The 19,257-nt window shown below is 30.8% G+C and overlaps 2 protein-coding genes and 2 non-coding genes across 9 annotated transcripts in view; 2 read left to right on the top strand and 2 right to left on the bottom strand.

Moving 5' to 3' along the window:
- Positions 1-8,876, top strand: part of LOC132919332 (uncharacterized) — a 234,315-nt gene extending 225,439 nt beyond the window's left edge. For 3 of the 6 annotated variants that reach the window (XM_060980864.1, XM_060980862.1, XM_060980866.1), the window contains 10 exons: positions 1-434; positions 1,021-1,255; positions 1,753-1,898; positions 1,974-2,083; positions 3,485-3,695; positions 6,571-6,780; positions 6,845-6,907; positions 6,987-7,294; positions 7,405-7,556; positions 7,713-8,876. The exon at positions 1-434 is cut by the window's left edge and continues 701 nt beyond it. In XM_060980864.1, coding sequence (XP_060836847.1) covers positions 1-434; positions 1,021-1,255; positions 1,753-1,898; positions 1,974-2,083; positions 3,485-3,695; positions 6,571-6,780; positions 6,845-6,907; positions 6,987-7,294; positions 7,405-7,556; positions 7,713-8,018 — 2,175 coding nt within the window. In that variant the 3' untranslated portion in view covers positions 8,019-8,876. Of the gene's footprint in view, positions 435-1,020; positions 1,256-1,752; positions 1,899-1,973; positions 2,084-3,484; positions 3,696-6,570; positions 6,781-6,844; positions 6,908-6,986; positions 7,295-7,404; positions 7,568-7,712 lie in introns of all 6 variants that reach the window. The other 3 variants (XM_060980863.1, XM_060980865.1, XM_060980867.1) reach the window with 3 other exon arrangements.
- Positions 8,877-9,885: 1,009 nt separating this feature from the next.
- Trnan-guu (transfer RNA asparagine (anticodon GUU)) lies at positions 9,886-9,958 on the top strand. The gene has a single exon. It is a non-coding gene; the product is annotated as a tRNA-Asn (tRNA).
- A 1,486-nt stretch (positions 9,959-11,444) lies between these two features.
- On the bottom strand, positions 11,445-13,802 carry LOC132921516 (heat shock protein 68-like). Its single transcript, XM_060984578.1, has one exon. It carries the CDS (start codon positions 13,539-13,541, stop codon positions 11,622-11,624), a length of 1,920 nt encoding a protein of 639 aa, XP_060840561.1. The 5' UTR covers positions 13,542-13,802; the 3' UTR covers positions 11,445-11,621.
- Positions 13,803-17,376: 3,574 nt separating this feature from the next.
- On the bottom strand, positions 17,377-17,449 carry Trnan-guu (transfer RNA asparagine (anticodon GUU)). The gene has a single exon. It is a non-coding gene; the product is annotated as a tRNA-Asn (tRNA).
- Positions 17,450-19,257: the final 1,808 nt, after the last annotated feature.

Genomic DNA, 19,257 nt, shown 5'->3' with positions numbered 1-19,257 from the left:
TCATCCGGATCTTACATGTTGATGGACAACAACACGAGACTGCAACACAGACCGTACGAACCGCAGCAAATCAACGGCGGCAGTGGCGGCCAACAGCAAGACATGTACAACAGGTCAGTGGCCGCGGCCGCCGACCGCAACTATGCGCTGACAAACATCAACCGACCGTCGCCGTCGTATTCCACGGAAGTTCCCGCCCGGTCTCAGTACGACCATGTCCGGCCGCCGTCATATCCGAATCCACTGAACGCGGCCGTGGCCGCAGCCGCTGCGGCGTACGCCGACCGCTACGAATCCGATCAGTCATGTCAACGGTACCCGTCCGAATATGGAGACGCCGCGGCCGCCGCCATGTACCAACCGCACCAGATGATCATGAAACCCGAACAGCCTGTCCAAATGGACGATGCCATCGAACCGCCACTCTATCCCAGGTAAGGGTTCGTTCTAATCACACCTTTCCAATTGAAAAATGTGTATACAACTAACGATACGACACAAAAACTTACGCACAATATTTTATAGGGATGGGTTTTCGAACCTATTGAACTCCTCACATCCCGAATTTCGCAAAATTCGAACAGTTCGAAATCCGTTGAAAATTAATAGGTACTTTAAATCGATTACTTTAAACTCAAATATTTTGAGTAGTTTGAAAAAAAATCAAGTTCAATGTCGTTTATATTACACTTACATATCTATTATCTAAATATAATTTATATTTTATAAAATATAAATAGCCTATCCTAAAATTTTATTTTTATTTCCCAATTACTGGTGACCTCTTATATTTTATAATATAAGTTCTAAATTTTATAAAGGAAAAAATAATTTTTTTATTTGTAATTTTTAAGCTTGGTAAATAAATAAATAATATTTATTTTTTCTATCTTTGACAACTAAAATTACTTTTTAACGATTTATTTCATTTCAAAATCCTAAGTCCTAACCCATAATTAATAAAACTACGTAGTACGTTACAAAATTATTTTCAAATACGGTGTTTTTGTTTCGTTACAGGCCGCTATACCAGTACGAAGGAGCGAATCCGCCCACTTCCACCGGCGGCGGCCCGGTCATCCAATCGGGTTTTCCCACAGCAGCAGCGATCAATCTGTCGGTGAAGTGCATCGCTGCTGCGAGTACCGGGATGAAGCCACTTCCGTTACCGTTGCCACTACCGCTAACCCGGTCACCGGGCACAGTGTCGGTCATGGACCTATCCACGTCCAGCGTGACTTCAACCAGTCCACAGGTACGATTTTACTATATGATCGTCTTTTTATTAACCAAATTGGAAAAATTGGAGCTCGAAGTAACTACCATTTTATACCGTGTTTTTCTAAAAACAAATCTAGAACACTTTGACAAAGCCAAGACCTCCCATATTACTATGTTTTCTGTTGACTGAAAACAGTGAAAACGTACAATTGTTATAAATATGAAAAATTGATTTCTAATGCTTGTACAGTAAAAAACAAATTATTGATTTAAATCTTAGAAACAACACCTAGTTAAAAAAAATGTATTGACTAGGTATATAAATGGTACCGTCATATTAAATTGTAGTGATTTTCGAGGTGTTGGAAAACTATATTAAAATATAATATGGTTTCTCTACAATTATATTATCGTCGATATCCAACACTACAATACGCGATAAAAGTAGACGATAGTATTCCGCACATTATAACTAAATATTAAAATTAAAGCCTTTGATCTGACTGTTATTTTTCTATCGTTTACACATAGACTGTCACGTATTCAAACAGCCTGAGCCCACATCATTACGCAGGAACCACCGGACATCGTACCAGCCCGAATACGTCGACATCCAGTCCGCAGGTCAACCAGGCACCAAGCCCACAAGGTCAAACTTTGGACCTCAGCGTCAACAGGTATGACGATGTCGTTTATGATTAGCCTTTATAGCCTTTTACCGAGACGTTTACAATCATTTGTCCCCGTTACAGGGCACCTGGCAGGCTAGTGTTTCCTGGAGGAGCGCCTAACGGATACAGCAGAGAGTCGACACCCGAAAGCGGAGGTTCCCATTACATGGACCACTATAGGGACGTGAACGGTAAGTAATATACTATAATATTATCCATATTGCATATATCGTTTTTATTTATAAGTTTAAAACGATAGACGTAGTTTTTCGTTTGCGTATCATTGGTGACCCAGGTAAAATAACGACTAGCTGTTTGTCAGTGGAGAACATTAGTAAAGTTGTAGTTCGATATCACGAACGGATAATAAACATACCGATGACATAATGTGAAAGTATTATAGTCTTAAAATATTCAAATTTAAAAATAATTTTTTTTTTTATGAATGACTAATTAAAAAATATAGTCAAAACCATAATAATTAGATAATAACATATTATTTTATTATTATTTTACATAATAACAATTTATAATTTTGTAATTTTTTCGTGAATATAATTATATAAATAATGACCATATAATTTGAATCTGCTCAAATTTAGATAATCACATTGTTTCAATTTTTTTTAGGACAATATATTAAACGACCTATAAAAAAATCATTCGTGATACAATATGCGCAAACGTTCTGTACCCACAATCGGGGCATTCGAAACGAAAATTATTTAATACAGTTAGATATTATGTAGGAATTTATAATTGACACACTAATACATAATTTTCCACTCTATTGGTAATAAAATTCCAAATTGTATACTTAAGTCCATCTTTGCTAACACAAAAGTCGTCGAAGTCGCACATCAATCGTCTAAACACTCTAAACCTCATCCATCGACATATATTCATTTTCTAATAATAATTACTATAGCTAATAAGCGGACAAAATCGCATAGGCATTTTTATTTTCGTAATCACATTTATTTATGATATTTTTATCATACAAAATCTACGAAAATTCCCAGTTTATTTATAATAATTATTTTCATTTAATAATTTCAATATGTATTACCATAAATGTCCATAATGTATTTTGTTAAAAAAACGAGTAGCCATAAATGTCATAAATGTCATCATATTTTTACGATTTTTCAGCTTACCGGTAATTTGACTTTACACTAACTTTAGAGATTCTATTGAGAAAAAAATTACCATTTTAAAGTACCAAACAGATAATGTTTGATATTCGGCTCATTAAAACTTTTGGACACTTTGATAGAACAAAAAATACATAAACACATACCTATTGCATGACCTGCCGTTCATCATTTCAGTAAAGCCACTTATTATGACTTTTAAAATGGTCTAGTATAACTTTATGCTTAAAGATCTTATGAAAAAATATAATAACTAAACAACTTACTCACTCTCGGTATAGACATACGATAATTATATTTATTTCACAAAATGCTTAACCTTAAGGGGGGTGATATTTGTTTAGGGTGTCTGCAAACTAAGTCAATATTCTATTCACTATTTTCTGTGTACATCGCGTTGTGGCGTACCAATAATATATTTTGCCATCTGTCGTATAGGTTACACATCATTGAGCCCACATCCTGGATATCCGATGCCAGAGTACGCAAATGGGTACTCGACGCCATATAGCACGTCAGCATACTCGTGCGGCTATTCAGCAGGTGCCTACCAACAAGGCGCACCGCCCAACGGGTTCTCGCAGAATCCGTGTTACAGTATGCCACCGCCGCAGCAAGACAAACTCTCAGTCTCGTCTAAAGACGACAGGTACGTGAGCGCGTTTATTAACATTATTATGATTATTTAGTATTATTATTATTGTTATTATATGTACGAAAATATATTTTAATAAGTTTCTTCAAATACGTCTTTCTTGTATTTTAGTATTAATTTTATTTCATTATTATTTGTATTAAAAATATAATAATTTTGAAAGAATATCTGACTATGAGTTAAAAAGCAAAATAGTGGGAAAACTAATTAGTTTAATACAATAATAAGTAGAAATAATTCCATCGAGTTGGAAAAACTACCAATCATCTCTTTTTACGTTTTTAATTCAATGCTCGAGCATATTTGTTTTAAGCTCAGCTCTAAAATTAAGTAGAAAAATCTGATTCAATACAAATTGTTTTCTTAATTATTAATTTCAAAATTTAAAATATTTCAACCCAATACTAAAATGTTATTTCACGATTTATTTATTATTGATAAATTCCAGTTTTAAACTTTGATATTTTTATTACATATTTTACATATTTCTTTTATAATTATCTAAAATGTATAAAAAAAACTCGTCTTCTTTTATACAATTAACTTATTGTATTGTTAACTTGGTATAAAAATAAAATAAAAATATTTTTTATTTTATCTACGGTCTTGAATTGCAGACAATACTACAACTACTTGTGTACTATAATAGTATAATACTGTATTTACGTTTTGAATTTTTTATGTTATTTATTTATACATTTTTTTTCCTTAATCTTTATTGTGTCAATGTATTTAGACAATATTATACGTGATAATACATTACATACACCTACCCATGTGACCATGTCCATATTCGTATTAGATATGATCAACTTATTTTCGATTGTCACCACTATGATACAACTTAAAAGGGAAAAATAAACCATAAATATTTCAAGTTTTTAACTACCTCATTTTTTAGATCATATATTTTAACAACATATTTCAACAATTTAAGTGCATTTTTTAATGTTTTTAGCACATTAAAAGTACTGAGTTCAGTTTATTACAGTAATATATTTATAAATCATAAGACTATAAGCAACTATCCACTATGCTTAAGTTCAAAAATTGTCATTTATTACTCGTTGTGACTTTAAAAAGTAGACATTTTTATTATGATGACACTATTATTTTTAATGTTGTTTAATAATAACTAATATTACTTTGTAATTGTTTTTTTCGCAATACATAATGTAAAAAGTATTATTTTAATTTTTAACTTTTTTTTAAAAAATAACTACCTACTTATGTATATAATTTAAACGTAGGTACGTGTTCTTATGACAAAGTATTACCACCCCCCCCCCCTCTACTAACATTTTTATGATTAAAAGTAATAATCATTCGTCAGACACATCCGATTAGAATTAAACGATTGAAAATTGATATGCAAATTCGAAAAATGATCGAGAACAAAATTGTCCGTGGTGGAACGGTTTGTTAATCCTTAGATTCGTTCTAAAAAGCCCGCGTTGGCGTACTACGATCAAATATTATCTGACATGCGGCCATACTGTTTGAATGACATGATAACGACATAATCATCACTATCAACCACGAACGGCACGAACTGAGATATTTTAAATCGTGATCGTGCTATTGAGTGTATTCGAGTGTCGACTAAATACGAACAGTGGAAAAAAAAGTAAAAACCGTCTGAACATTTTACTTAACAGTGAATAGTGAATACTAAGATGCACTGGCCGACTGTTGAGAATATTGATTTTGTCTAGACGTAGACTCGAACTGTCGTATTTTCTACGTTTGTATATTATAATCGCAAGATAATTCGTTTGCTTTATAACTTTAATCTTATCCATTGAATAGCTTTTAACCGCGTTTCCATTATTGAAATCCACGACCGTAACATTTTAAAAATGGAACTGACATTTAGTGACACTTCGGAAACCTCATCTTTCGACCATAAATCCCGAAATCACATTGTCTTACCAAAGAGTTGTGTTCTGCAAGCCATCGAAACGATATTGGAACCACGAAAGTCGGAACCAGTTGGCAGAAGAGCAAAGATAAATGCCACTTATAAGGCTGACAGGGCATCGATGTTCGTAGACTGGCTGTGTACCGACAAAACTCATTTACCAATTTATTGCAGTCGCTCTTCGTGCAAGACAATGAAGGAGAACAGTTTGAAACCGGTATTGAATGAGATGCGACTCTGTCTGTTGGCGGGTGATTGGGATGGTTACAAAGAATTGCTATCAGTGTCCCTGAAATCACCCAACATTGAGAGCGATTACATTTTGTTCTCAGTCCGGTCGTGTTTTGTATTGCTGTTAAACCACCCACACCGTACAGCAGAAATGATTGACAATTTCATCACATCTTGTTTGAGCATTAATGAAGAGTCTAGAAGAAAATCATATTTACAAGAATGTTTTTCATTCAGAGTTAAGTCAGCCTGTACAGAAAACAAAGATATTGTCCATAAAGAAACTGAAGAAGAAGAAAAAGAAGAGGAGATTTTTTTTAATTCCGATTTCAGTTCCGATTAAATGATCTATAATCATCTAGGTATTTCTGCTTAAATTTTTATTTGTGATTTATTACTATTTTAACCATGTATATGTAAATTGTAGGATAATTAAAAAAATTTTACCCATCCTACATTAAATAAAAGTTTTAATTTAATAACAATATTTTAATGTAGGTATATTATATTAATTATAATACCTAAAATATGTTTATAAAAAAAATTAAATTAAACAACAAAATAAAAAACCTTTTTATATCAGATACACCAATATATTTATTTATTTTTAAAATATTAGTTATAAAAAAAATGTAAATGTTTATAATTTAATTAATTATGCATTCTATTTGTAACATTGTAATTAAAATTAAGTATGACGGTTTTTTTTTTTTTTAGTATTTCTGTTTGTGCAAGAAGTGATCGTTCTTCATCACAACCAGGAATTTCTTCAACACATTCACAAGAACTAAAATGTCCCACACCCGGCTGTGATGGGTCTGGTCATGTAACAGGAAATTATTCTTCTCATAGATCCTTATCTGGATGTCCTCGGGCTAATAAGCCAAAGAGTAAACCTCGAGACGGTCAAGATTCTGAGCCACTAAGGTAAATTGCACTATTGTATATTTAAACTAACTAGTTACATATTTAAAATAAAATTGTATTGTAGATGCCCTATACCTGGGTGTGATGGATCTGGACATGCTACAGGCAAATTTTTATCTCACAGAAGGTAAATTAAATTTTTAAAGCCTAAAGCTTTTTATTGTTAATTACATTAGTCATGCTTATCTCATAATATTTAATATTAGTGCATCCGGTTGTCCAATTGCAAATCGTAACAAAATGCGTGTACTTGAAAGTGGGGGAACTGTTGAACAGCATAAAGCTAATATAGCCAAACTGCAACAACAACAACAACACCATCACCAGCAATCTGACCAAACTGGCTGTGAACCATCTCATTTAAACTCCAGTTCTTTTCTTCACCGTGGTGCACCAACTCTCAGTGTTTGCCATCCATCAGCACCAAATTTAGCATCAGGAAAGAAACCTATCCCAGCAAACGCTGCTGATTCATTGTATCATCATATGTACGGCTCGAAACAACTTCATAATGGTGAGAATAGTATTAAGATTATCTTTTGGTAAAATTGTGGGATTTTTACAATTTTTAAAAAAAAGTCAAATTTTGAGGAGGAGAAAAGGTAAAAAAGTTGTGGTTTTTAGATTGTAATATGGGGAACGGTGGTGAAGATCTATTTACTTTGGATGCTGAAATAACGGAATTGCAACGAGAAAATGCACGCGTCGAATCCCAAATGTTGAGATTGAAGACAGACATCAATGCTATGGAGGCTCATCTTCGACACGGGGATAAGGTAGGCCCAAGGTAGTGTCAAACATTCCAAACAAACAAAAAACACTCCCAAAAGATGCTCTAATGATATAATAATCGTACTACAACAATATTCCACAATTTTACCAAGTTATATATTAAGTAATTGTAACAATCTGATATTTTTGCATGTTTACAGGAAACACAAATCTTATCTCAACGACAAAATTCCCATTTGAATGGGTACTATGAAAACCTAAGGAACAACATGATGTCATTTTTGGAACAAGTGAGATGTCCAGACGGTCAATCTGGTTCCGAAAAGACTCAAGAACACTTTGACAGTTATCTGACCAAGTTACAGACATTATGCAATAACCCACATTCCGACTACATGACCTATAACAATTTGACCTCGTCCAATGCTGACAACAACCGTCCCATCTATGAAACAGTTAAATCATCCATACATGATTACAATGTGTTGCCGCCAACAGTCATATAGATGATGCAAACACTTACTTTAATCAGTAATTAGCAAATGGACTAAATGTCTACACTTTCCAAGCATCATTAATAGTTAATATTATATTGTTAAACCCTATGGACATATATTATATATATATACTTAAATACTTGTATAAATTAACTAAATTGTAAATTAGTTTATGTACGGTTTTAAATATTAATTTTGCATTTGGAATTTATTGACCAAATCTAAGTAGAAATTTGTATCTATTTAACTATATAACATGATAAATCTATTATAATACAATCAGTTATTATAATAACCGTTTTATAGGCTTAAGCAATAAATATTCTGTTAAATGTAATATTTCTATTTCAATGGTTTTTTTTTCATGTAAAAACATATTTTACAACATACTAAATTACTAAAATGATTTCTATAATAATAAATGCATAGTCACTTTTAAAAAAAAAAACTTTATCTAAATATTAAAATGTCTTAAAAAATTCCGATGTGTGTGCATATTATTATTAATCGTGTATTTCTCTACTGTAAAACAATTTGTATACAGAGAAATCTAAACTTTTATTGTTATCCTTTATTGTAATATTCAATGTGGTTAATTACTGTTCCTTATTATATTGTTTCGCTTATGTAGTCTCATCTTTATTATCCTATTTAATTTGTATTTTTTTGTTTATTGTTCTCTTTATTAGTTATCACATATTAATTTTGTTGATTTATTGTTTTGTTAAGTTACTAATTAAGAACTGTTAATTTTTATGTAAACCCAAGGTTGGTTTCAACTTTTTTTATGTACTATATATTGTATTGTATGCGCCAAATATCAAATTATGATAATTCTTACGCAATACACGATTTTATGTGTTTAAAGTGTTTCTATTTTTTCTGTAGTTCTATGTATAGATTTAATATTAAAAAATGCATTGGTCCATTCCTCTCATCCTATTGAAAAAATATAAATAAGTATCAAATTGCTTGTAAACATCAAAACAAATAATACAAACATTAAAAATAAAAATTCTATTGTTACAGTTAATAATTTCAAGTTATAATGATTATAGTCTGTTAAAGATATTATTTATAATCAAGAATTTAGTACATTTCGTTACAACTAGTTGACTTAATAGTTAATAGAAACTATATTCACTAATTAGTAATGACTAATATATTACTAAAATTGCAAATTAATTTTAATAGAATTGTTTAATCCACAATAAAACAAATTTTAAACATTATATTTTTTTTTATAGGTAATCTTCAATATTACATTCATTATTATTGGTTAAGTATCAGTAATAAAAATAAATTTAATAGAATTATTATTGATGAGGTTAAGCATGATAAGCTTAAATAATAACGCAAAATATGTCTTCTTAAAGAATAACCTGTGTGTTATAACTTTTAATCCAAAATGATAATATTTAATTATTATATAGTGGCATAGCCAATGGGAGGGGAGACTAAAGAGGCTATAGCCCTCCCCCATTGCCTTTTTTTTCATATTATTTTAAAATATTCAAGTTTAAATTATCTTACAAATTTTAATTATTTAAAATAGTAAATACGTCAACGGCAAATCAACGTTAATATGTTATCAGTAGAGTCCGGATTTATATTCTGGTAAAACGTTTGAAATATGATGTTTATATGCAGCTAAAATTGATGAAATATTCCCAAAAATATTGATAATATTAACTAATAAGTAGGTAAGAAAAAAGAAAAATGCAATATGATTATTATTTATTGATTATGAATTATGATTATGAATTTATAATTTATCATTATTTATATAATTATATCTTGTTACATTATGCAATATATTAACTATATTATATAACTTTAGATTTATTTAAATTATTTTTATAAAAATTTTCAAGCGGCCTCCGTGGCGCAATGGCTAGCGCGTTCGGCTGTTAACCGAAAGGTTGGTGGTTCGAGCCCACCCGGGGGCGATTAATTTTTTGTATTTTATTCAAACATTTAATAGCTGCTAACATATTATTAAAGTACATATTTAAGTTAAACTTATAATAATAATAGGTAATAAGAGTTAATATATAGCTAAAATATAAATGGTAAAAATAATTAATAAATAATATATAGGCAAATGGCTAAATTGTTATGATAATATGAAGAGGTATTTTACATTCTAACCAATATTATGATTGGACTAAATACTTTTTTATCACTCGTCATAACCTTTTTAAGTACTTAATCGTTTTTCAAAAATCAAATTCTCAATACTATAAAGTATTATTGTTAATAATTGTAATAATACTTAGTATGAGTTATATTGTACATAATTCATAAATAAATGCATTAATATCTACCCACAACTATAGCTTATGATAATGAGTCAGTTAATTAGGTATAACATAATTTTAATAACATAGTGTGTTGTGTCTACCTATCTCTTATTTTATAGGGATTTGTGATCATCATTGAATGTCGTTCTACTCGTTCTGTATAGTAATGGGATATTAAAATGTAAGCAACAGAAATTATAGGTATTTAAAAAAGAAAAGAAAAGAAAATATAATTATTAGGTGCCTCCAAATAATACATTAGTCGGATTTGCGTACATTATAGTGTTCAGCGATTGGTGTAGATGTGTAGTACTGTAGTACCTATCTAAATGTCTGTAACCATTAGTCATTATACTCATTACTAAGTAAATGGGCCACACGAGTATTCTCAGTGGGCCCAGTATTTCATTATATGAAATTAAAATAAAATAAATAAATAAAATAAATTATTGCTAAATATGCTAATAACTTTTCTTGTTAGTCTTAGGAATAGGTATAGTAAATTTAATAGTAATAATTATTACATTACAGATAAAAGTGAAAGAAAATTATAATTATAATTTTGATTTTGATTTTGTATCTTAATAATTATTTTTTAATATTTTCTTTTATTTGCTTTATCACCTTTAAAATTGAAATTTAAACTATTATGTTGGAAGCATGCTGGTTCTTGACCCATTTATATAATAAAATGTCAGGTATATATTTAACAGTTTTTATGCGTTCCAGTGTTTGTATAGTCATTAGTCAGGCACATCGCACATATCACATCTATTATTTACGCGTATTGCCATTGGCAGCACACTGTCCACACTTTAACAGTATGCATATATATTGTATATTTTAAATAATTATTTCAGTAAAAATATTAACCACTTAGAAATTACTTATTAGAAACTATTCTAAATACTTTCTTTATGAACAATATACCTATAATATTTCCCAATATTTTGTCTATATAAATATATATATGAATATGATATACGATAGTAATTTAAGTAATATGAATATATACAAATCGTATACGAGCAATGTTTTAAATTAAATAGAATATTAATTATTATGTTATCAATACTAATTTTTTTAGTTCAAATCAATCATGGATAAAAAGGTAAAAAAAAAACACAAAATGTATGTAGCTAATAGATAAATATTTATTGTGCCGAAAACATAATAAATTATGAAGTACAAAAGAAAGGTTAATCTAAACTTAAATCTACTGTGAATTCTATAAATAGTAGGAATTAAAATGTAGGAATAGAATTCAAAATAGTATTTACGAAGATCCGATGGCATTGTAGCAGAATAATTAATCGACTTCTTCAACGGTAGGTCCTCTTCCTCCAGCGAAACCATTAGCTCCGGGAGGCACGTTAGCTCCTCCGGCTTGTCCCGCGCCGTGTATCTTCAACATCAGAGTCGAGCAACTGTTTTGGATTTCTTTTAACTTGAATTCGTACTCGTCTTTGTCCGCCAACTGATTTCTATCCAACCAATCGATGACCGCGTCGCATTCCTTTTTGCCGGTGTTTTTCTCAGATTCGGTCAACTTGTCGCCAGCCTCATCTAACGCCTGTTTAACACCAAACACATAGCTCTCCAACTGGTTTCTGGCCGCGATTTTCGCCTTCTGTCGTTCGTCCTCTTCTTTATAACGTTCGGCCTCGCTGAGCATACGGTCGATTTCGGCTTGAGACAGACGGCCCTTATCATTTTTGATGACGATGTTCTTCGAACGCCCAGAGCTATTATCCTTGGCCGAAACGTTCAAAATGCCGTTGGCGTCCATATCGAAAGTCACTTCGATCTTAGGTACACCTCTGGGCGCTGGAGGTATACCTGTCAGGTCAAACGTTCCCAGTAAATTGTTGTCCTTTGTCAAAGCCCTTTCCCCTTCGAACACCTGCACGGTGACGGCCGGTTGGTTGTCCGCGTACGTGGTGAACGTCTGGGTTTGTTTGCACGGAATGGTAGAGTTGCGTTCGATGATTTTGGTCATAACGCCGCCTGCGGTCTCGATGCCAAGCGATAACGGGGTGACGTCCACGAGTAATACATCTTGAATCGCTGAACTCGTGTCACCGCTAAGGATGGCCGCCTGCACCGCAGCGCCGTAAGCTACTGCTTCGTCGGGGTTGATGGACAGGTTAAGTGGCTTACCACAGAAGAAGTTTTGTAAGAGATTCTGGATCTTCGGGATCCTTGTCGAACCACCCACGAGCACCACATCCTGTATGTCTCCTTTGTCCAACTTGGCATCCGCCAACGCCTTCTCCACCGGTTGTAGGGTCGACCGGAATAGATCGGCACACAGCTCCTCGAAACGGGCCCGGGACACTCGTGTATAGAAATCGATACCGTCTACCAACGCGTCAATCTCCAAAGTGGCCTCCGAACTGGATGACAACGTTCTCTTGGCCCGTTCGGCGGCCGTCCTCAACCGTCTCAACGCCTTCGGATTGGCGCGCACGTCCTTTTTGGTTTTCCTCTTGAACTCGTCGGCCAAATGCGATACCAGCCGGTTGTCGAAATCTTCGCCACCCAAGTGTGTGTCGCCAGCAGTGGACTTAACTTCAAATATCGAACCCTCGTCGATCTGTAACACTGAAACGTCGAAGGTGCCACCTCCCAGGTCGAATATCAACACGTTCCTCTCTCCTTTCAGGTTCTTGTCTAGACCGTACGCCAGGGCTGCGGCCGTCGGTTCGTTGATTATCCGCATTACGTTCAAACCGGCTATGGCGCCCGCGTCCTTTGTCGCCTGTCTCTGCGAATCGTTGAAGTACGCCGGTACCGTGATGACAGCGTCCGTTACGTTACGGCCCAAGTACGCTTCCGCGATCTCCTTCATTTTTGTCAATACCATCGAACTGATTTCTTCCGGCGCGAACACTTTACGCTCACCTTTGAATTCCACTTGGATCTTGGGCTTTCCGCCGTCGCTAATAACTTTGAATGGCCAATGCTTGATGTCCGTTTGTGTCTTATCGTCGTCAAAACGACGGCCGATCAAACGTTTGGCATCGAACACCGTATTGACGGGATTCATCGCAACCTGGTTCTTGGCCCCGTCGCCGATCAACCGTTCGGTGTCGGTAAACGCTACATAACTCGGTGTAGTCCTGTTACCTTGATCGTTGGCGATGATCTCTACTTTTCCGTGTTGCCAAACGCCCACACACGAATAGGTGGTGCCCAGATCGATACCGATCGCTGTTTTTCCACTCATTTCGTTAACCGTCGATTTATTCACGCACAACGCACAACTAATACGAAACTGAAATCTAAATGTGTTTTATGTGTATACTTCAATAACGCAATATGATTTCAATAACGATTTTAAAACACTCTTTAAATCGTGTTTAAATTCGCACTGGAAAATTAAACGCGTGTAACACTGAAAGTCGCACTAGTTATAAATAAAAACGGTGTCTCGAAAACGAAATGCACTGTTAACGCTATCGAATTATAACTGATGCCGGATAGCGCGCTGTTAGCGTTTATATTGCCCGACCGAATAATCGAGAAGGTTCTATATGTTTCGCGTAGTACAGCAGTGAGGCATGAGCGCCGCCGACCATCCCTCCATAGAATAGCGACATCACTGCCACCTGTAACGTACTTTATCATTACCTATATATATATATATTTATGGTGTATGACAATGTATTGTAGACATTTCGCGAATTTTCTTCGCCTTTCTCGTTAATTCGTTATTTTCATTGAGTTTGTTTACATTTCTATATGATATCTACTATAACAATATAGATAATTATTTGAATAGGTATGACTTAATTTTCAGTGGTTAGGATAGGTTACATGATCTAGTTAAATTTTATAGCCCCAGTAAAAACTTCTATGAAATATTGGTATTAACCTTTGGTGAATATTATATAAAAAATTAGGTATTTATTGTGCGTAAGAGTAGAGTATTCAAATTCTAAACTACAACTAATTATTGTTTATGGAAAAATAGTATATAAAAATAAACAATATTATGTACCTAGCTATTATTCGCTTATCAATCGTCAAGGCATTAATTTTAATATATTAATAAGTAAAATTGTTGTAAAAATCAAACCTTGATAAGTATAGTATAGGTATTTCAATTTACTAAATATAGCAAAAATAATTAAATATTATTTTAATTTATAAAAATTAATACTCCCGTGTTCAAATTATTTAAGTCTAAAATTATCTCTATTTTATAATACAGTGTTTAATAATTACTTATAGAAAGGTATTTATATGATATTGAGTTAGTATTATACTACTACAAATTAAAACATTAACTTAATTAATTTTATATATTATATTAACTTGATGTTAATTACAAAATTTTAAATGTAATTTGTATAAAAACACAATATTCACGGAAATAAACTTTTTTATTCTTTTATATGTATTGACATATTGTTATTATAATTTAATACAAATAAATATTATTACATAGATATAACATAATATAGTGTATAGCACAGCTTAAATTGTGGTGTATAATATATTAATATGTAATGCATATTGTATAATGAGCAGTGGGCACCAGTGCACCACTGAGTAAGCTTATGGATTGTTATCTTATAAATCATTCATATCAAACTATAGTTTTTTCATGTACATCTATAAAATAATAGTATTTAATTAATAATTAGTATAGATAGAATGGTAATGAAACATTAATTCAAAAAGTTGTAATTAAATACTCAACGCTGTTGAGCGTTCTTTGCGATATTGAGAACATTTTTGCACTGTTGGAAATACATTATTATATTGTTGATAATGTTATAATGATAATTATGGGCAAGGAAGTTGATGAAATGGTTTGAAAAATATATTTTTCAAAAACCACCTATGTCATAATTTAATGGGAATTATGTTATTGGAGTGAATATTACATATTAAATTATTATACCAGTTATATATATTATTTTAAAGATTATTTTTGGAAGTCGATTACTGCTTATACCTACTTGCTTACACCGAATATAGGCATAGTTCCTATGTACAATGTACTTGTAATTACAGTACATGAAGAAAAAAAAAAGTTTTAGTTAAAGTTAAGATTTTTAAACAGTTTTACATATAATGTGTATAAAAGCAGATTTGACTTCAAAAGTTGATTAAAATAATATAATTTACAAATTTGCTTTATAATGTAGAAAAAATATTAATATTTTATCCTTGGTTTAAAATATTTTTATTATTACTATTACAAAAAATTTTGTTTTGCATTTTTTATTTGTATTATAGTATAAATAGTTATGATTTTATTTATAAATGTAAGTTTTATAAATATTATTTATTTCCATCATGGTCACCATATTATATTAATATATTAATTTATCAGGATATGGTCAATAGTACCTATTAATACTTATTACCTAGTTATAAAAATAAAATTAAAAAGTGACAATTTATTGCCTTATAGAGTTAAATAAAAAAATTACAATTAGTAATAATAAGTATTAACAAAACAAAAATTCTTAGTCTTAGCCCTTATGTATATGTATAGACGTATAGTTATTATAGTTATATAAAATTTTAAAATTTTAAAAGCCGTTCTTACAATGTCATGTAAGGCCGTAAACTATCGGTTAACGCTGATACTTAAAATAAACAAAAATTATGTATTCAAGAATTTGAACAATTTTATGTAATTGTATAATTATAGTTGATTGAGAATTTAGATAACGTTCAAGTTTTGAGTCAACATTTTTGAGTTTTGATCATCTACCTTTTTGCAATATATATTTTTATAAATACAAATTTTTTTGCATATACTTATTCAATCGTTAAAAAACGACATTTTTATGAAAATGTAAATACTAGATATTATACATTTATAAGTAACCACTAATAAACTAGTTGTCCGATATCTATTTTAGTTTTATAGATCGAAATACTTCATATAATATTTTTCTAAGAGAATAAAAAATGTAGATTGTTATTCAAAGTGTAAAAATAACTTTAAAAATAAAAACGATAAGGAATATAATTTTTTTATAAAAATGTTGTTTTGTAACGATTTCAAATATCAAAATACCTACGAAAACGAAATATTTTCAAAAACGGCTATGTTTTCTGAAATAATGAGTAGCCTACATTAAATGGATAACCAGAGCCGGCGAGAGGATGAGGCAGAAGGGGCCAGAGCCCTGGCGCCCGGACTTATTTTATTTTAGAATAAACGGGTTGAGCCCTTTTGTATATAAATATGACAGGTATATATTATGGTTTGCAAAACAAAAAGATTAAAGAAGAGAAAAAAGAAAGAAAAAAATATATACAATTATTAATCGACGAAAAAACAAGTGTACACCATAATAATCAATACCTAGGTAGATAATACTATATTTGGCTATATAAGTATATAACAATATAACTGTTAGGATGGTCTAATCATTCCATAGGTATTATATTTTATGCCGACGGTTTCTCAAAAAATCAAAACTTAGTTATTTAACTTAGTAGCTTTTTGACTTTTTAAGTTTCAAAATTTAAGCAGATTAATTATTTTTTTTTATAGTAAATTAATATACGCATTTTATGTTTATATATGACGCATGTGTGCGGTTGGGTTATACATTTAATATTCTAATGAATTTGTTTGTACCCGGATACCAATAAGATTTAGAAAAAATAGGGCTGTCGAAGTATCTTACTCATTTAAAAATGTAATTCGATCATTATTCGTTAGACATTTTCATTTTACTATTAAAATATAATTTTGTAATTTCAGTGAAGTATTTTTTTTTTTGATCTATATTGACATAATATTTGTATCTCTACATTTATTTTGTACAATGCATTAGAGACCTGCTAAAAAGGGGTGAACTTGGGGCACCAAATTAAAAGATAAATCGATAAATATATATATTTTTATTTGGCTTTGGTAGATGTTTAAAAGTATATATATTAATACTTCTAAATCTTATTGGTATCCGGGTACAAACAAATTCATTATTCATATTATTATTATTATTATTATAAGTTTAACTTAAATATGTACTTTAATAATATGTTAGCGGCTATAAAATGTTTTGAATAAAATACAAAAAATTAATCGCCCCCGGGTGGGCTCGAACCACCAACCTTTCGGTTAACAGCCGAACGCGCTAGCCATTGCGCCACGGAGGCCGCTTGAAAATTTTAATAAAAATAATTCAAATAAATCAATATAGTTATATAATATGTAATATATATATATAAATATATGAATATATTCATTAATAGTACTATTAAACAAACTAATTAAAAATTTAAAGGTTTTTTAAAACAATATTGGATATGTAACACTTTTTCACATTCTTCAACCATGTTTATTTATAACGGGTATATCGATAGCCTATGCCTAATATTGTATTATTTGTATTATACCGTTATATATCGTATATTATATTATATCGTTGACTATTGTCAGTTGCCGACTTGCCGTCAAGACGTCAACGTTTAGTGTTTACAAATTACAATCAACATTATACGATTACCTACTATAATAATAAAATTATTATAGAACGATTTGTTTGGAAGATAATGTTAGCGCCATCTATCGATATCGTATTATGAATTAGGTACTTTACGTGATATTCCGTCTGCTATCACCGTTTTATTTTCACCACTTAGTGGCGTTGCCATATTAGTTTTTTTTTAAATTTTAATTTCAGTTTTCCTACATTTGATTTTATTTTTCTAGTGACCACAGATCACACCACTATTTAGGCCTAAAATGTATGGTTCAGACCTAGGTGTAATCAAAAATGCAAACTCCTAAATTATAAAATGAATATTAAATTTATTTAAATCTAAAAATATATTTTACTTATTAAATATTGTATCGACTATCAAGTATTCGAAAGTATACTATAATGATATCATTGGTTATATAATATAACTTATTATATTATAATGTAAGCAATATATAATTTTATAATTTGGTGTGAATTGAAGAATAACAGTTTTGCATGGAATGCTTTTTCTAAATTTGACGTTAAGTCGATACATAAACACAATTAGAATCTGAATCGTCAATTCACTTACGGAGTTATTACCTTGTGTTTGTGTGTGTGTGCCGTATGGTTAGGTAGGAGCTAGGTACCGCACTGCTGTACGTCAGGTATTGAATTGTGGGGGGAGGTCGGTCACTATTACAAGTCTATTCAACTCGAATTCAATGATATAATATCATTGTATACGAACAATGATTTTGATGGGAGACGGCCTGTCAGCCTAAGAGTATAGGTATATCATGATATATTTTTTTGATATAACTAGAAATTTATTTACTTTTAGTACCTAATACAGAATGATTGATAAAATTTTTACTGAAAAATGTAACATTTATTATATTATTTGTATATAATTATCTATTATAATAATACATATAGGTATTTATATTTTAAACCATATAATAATTATTAACTTAAATCACTTCAATTTAATAAAAGCTGTCTGCAGTAAATACCGTAAAGATATAACAGTTAAAATAAGTTCATAATATAAATAGATAATATCTTAAAAGAAATCAAAAATGTCAAAGCATTAAAATAAAAATGCCCAAAATACTAAAAAAGTAATAAAAATAATGAAAGTAATGAAGTTTTTGACAAAATCGATTTTTTTATTTTGCTGTAACTCAAAAACGAATCATTGTAAATACTTAAAATGTTCACCAAATTATTATCTATTTACGATTAAATTTTCAACATATTTTGACTTATTTTAAGCTATTTATAGACAATTGAAATTTTCGATTTAAGTTTTTTTTTTTTTGAAATGCCTATAAAAAAATTAAGCTATCCAAAAAATCTTTAAAATTTAATAGAAGGTTTATTATAAGTTGTACTTATCGTAGTAAAAAAAAATCAAAAATTGTTAGTCGCAATTTTTGTTTATAAGCATTTAAAGTTCAAATGTTTACGAAATATGTTAAAATCTCGAAAATTTGC

Source organism: Rhopalosiphum padi, chromosome 2, assembly GCF_020882245.1.
Source record: "Rhopalosiphum padi isolate XX-2018 chromosome 2, ASM2088224v1, whole genome shotgun sequence".
NCBI classification, from domain to species: domain Eukaryota; kingdom Metazoa; phylum Arthropoda; class Insecta; order Hemiptera; family Aphididae; genus Rhopalosiphum; species Rhopalosiphum padi.
The sequence above is the reverse complement of the archived record's forward strand: the minus strand, read 5'-3'. Positions and strand labels throughout refer to the sequence as shown.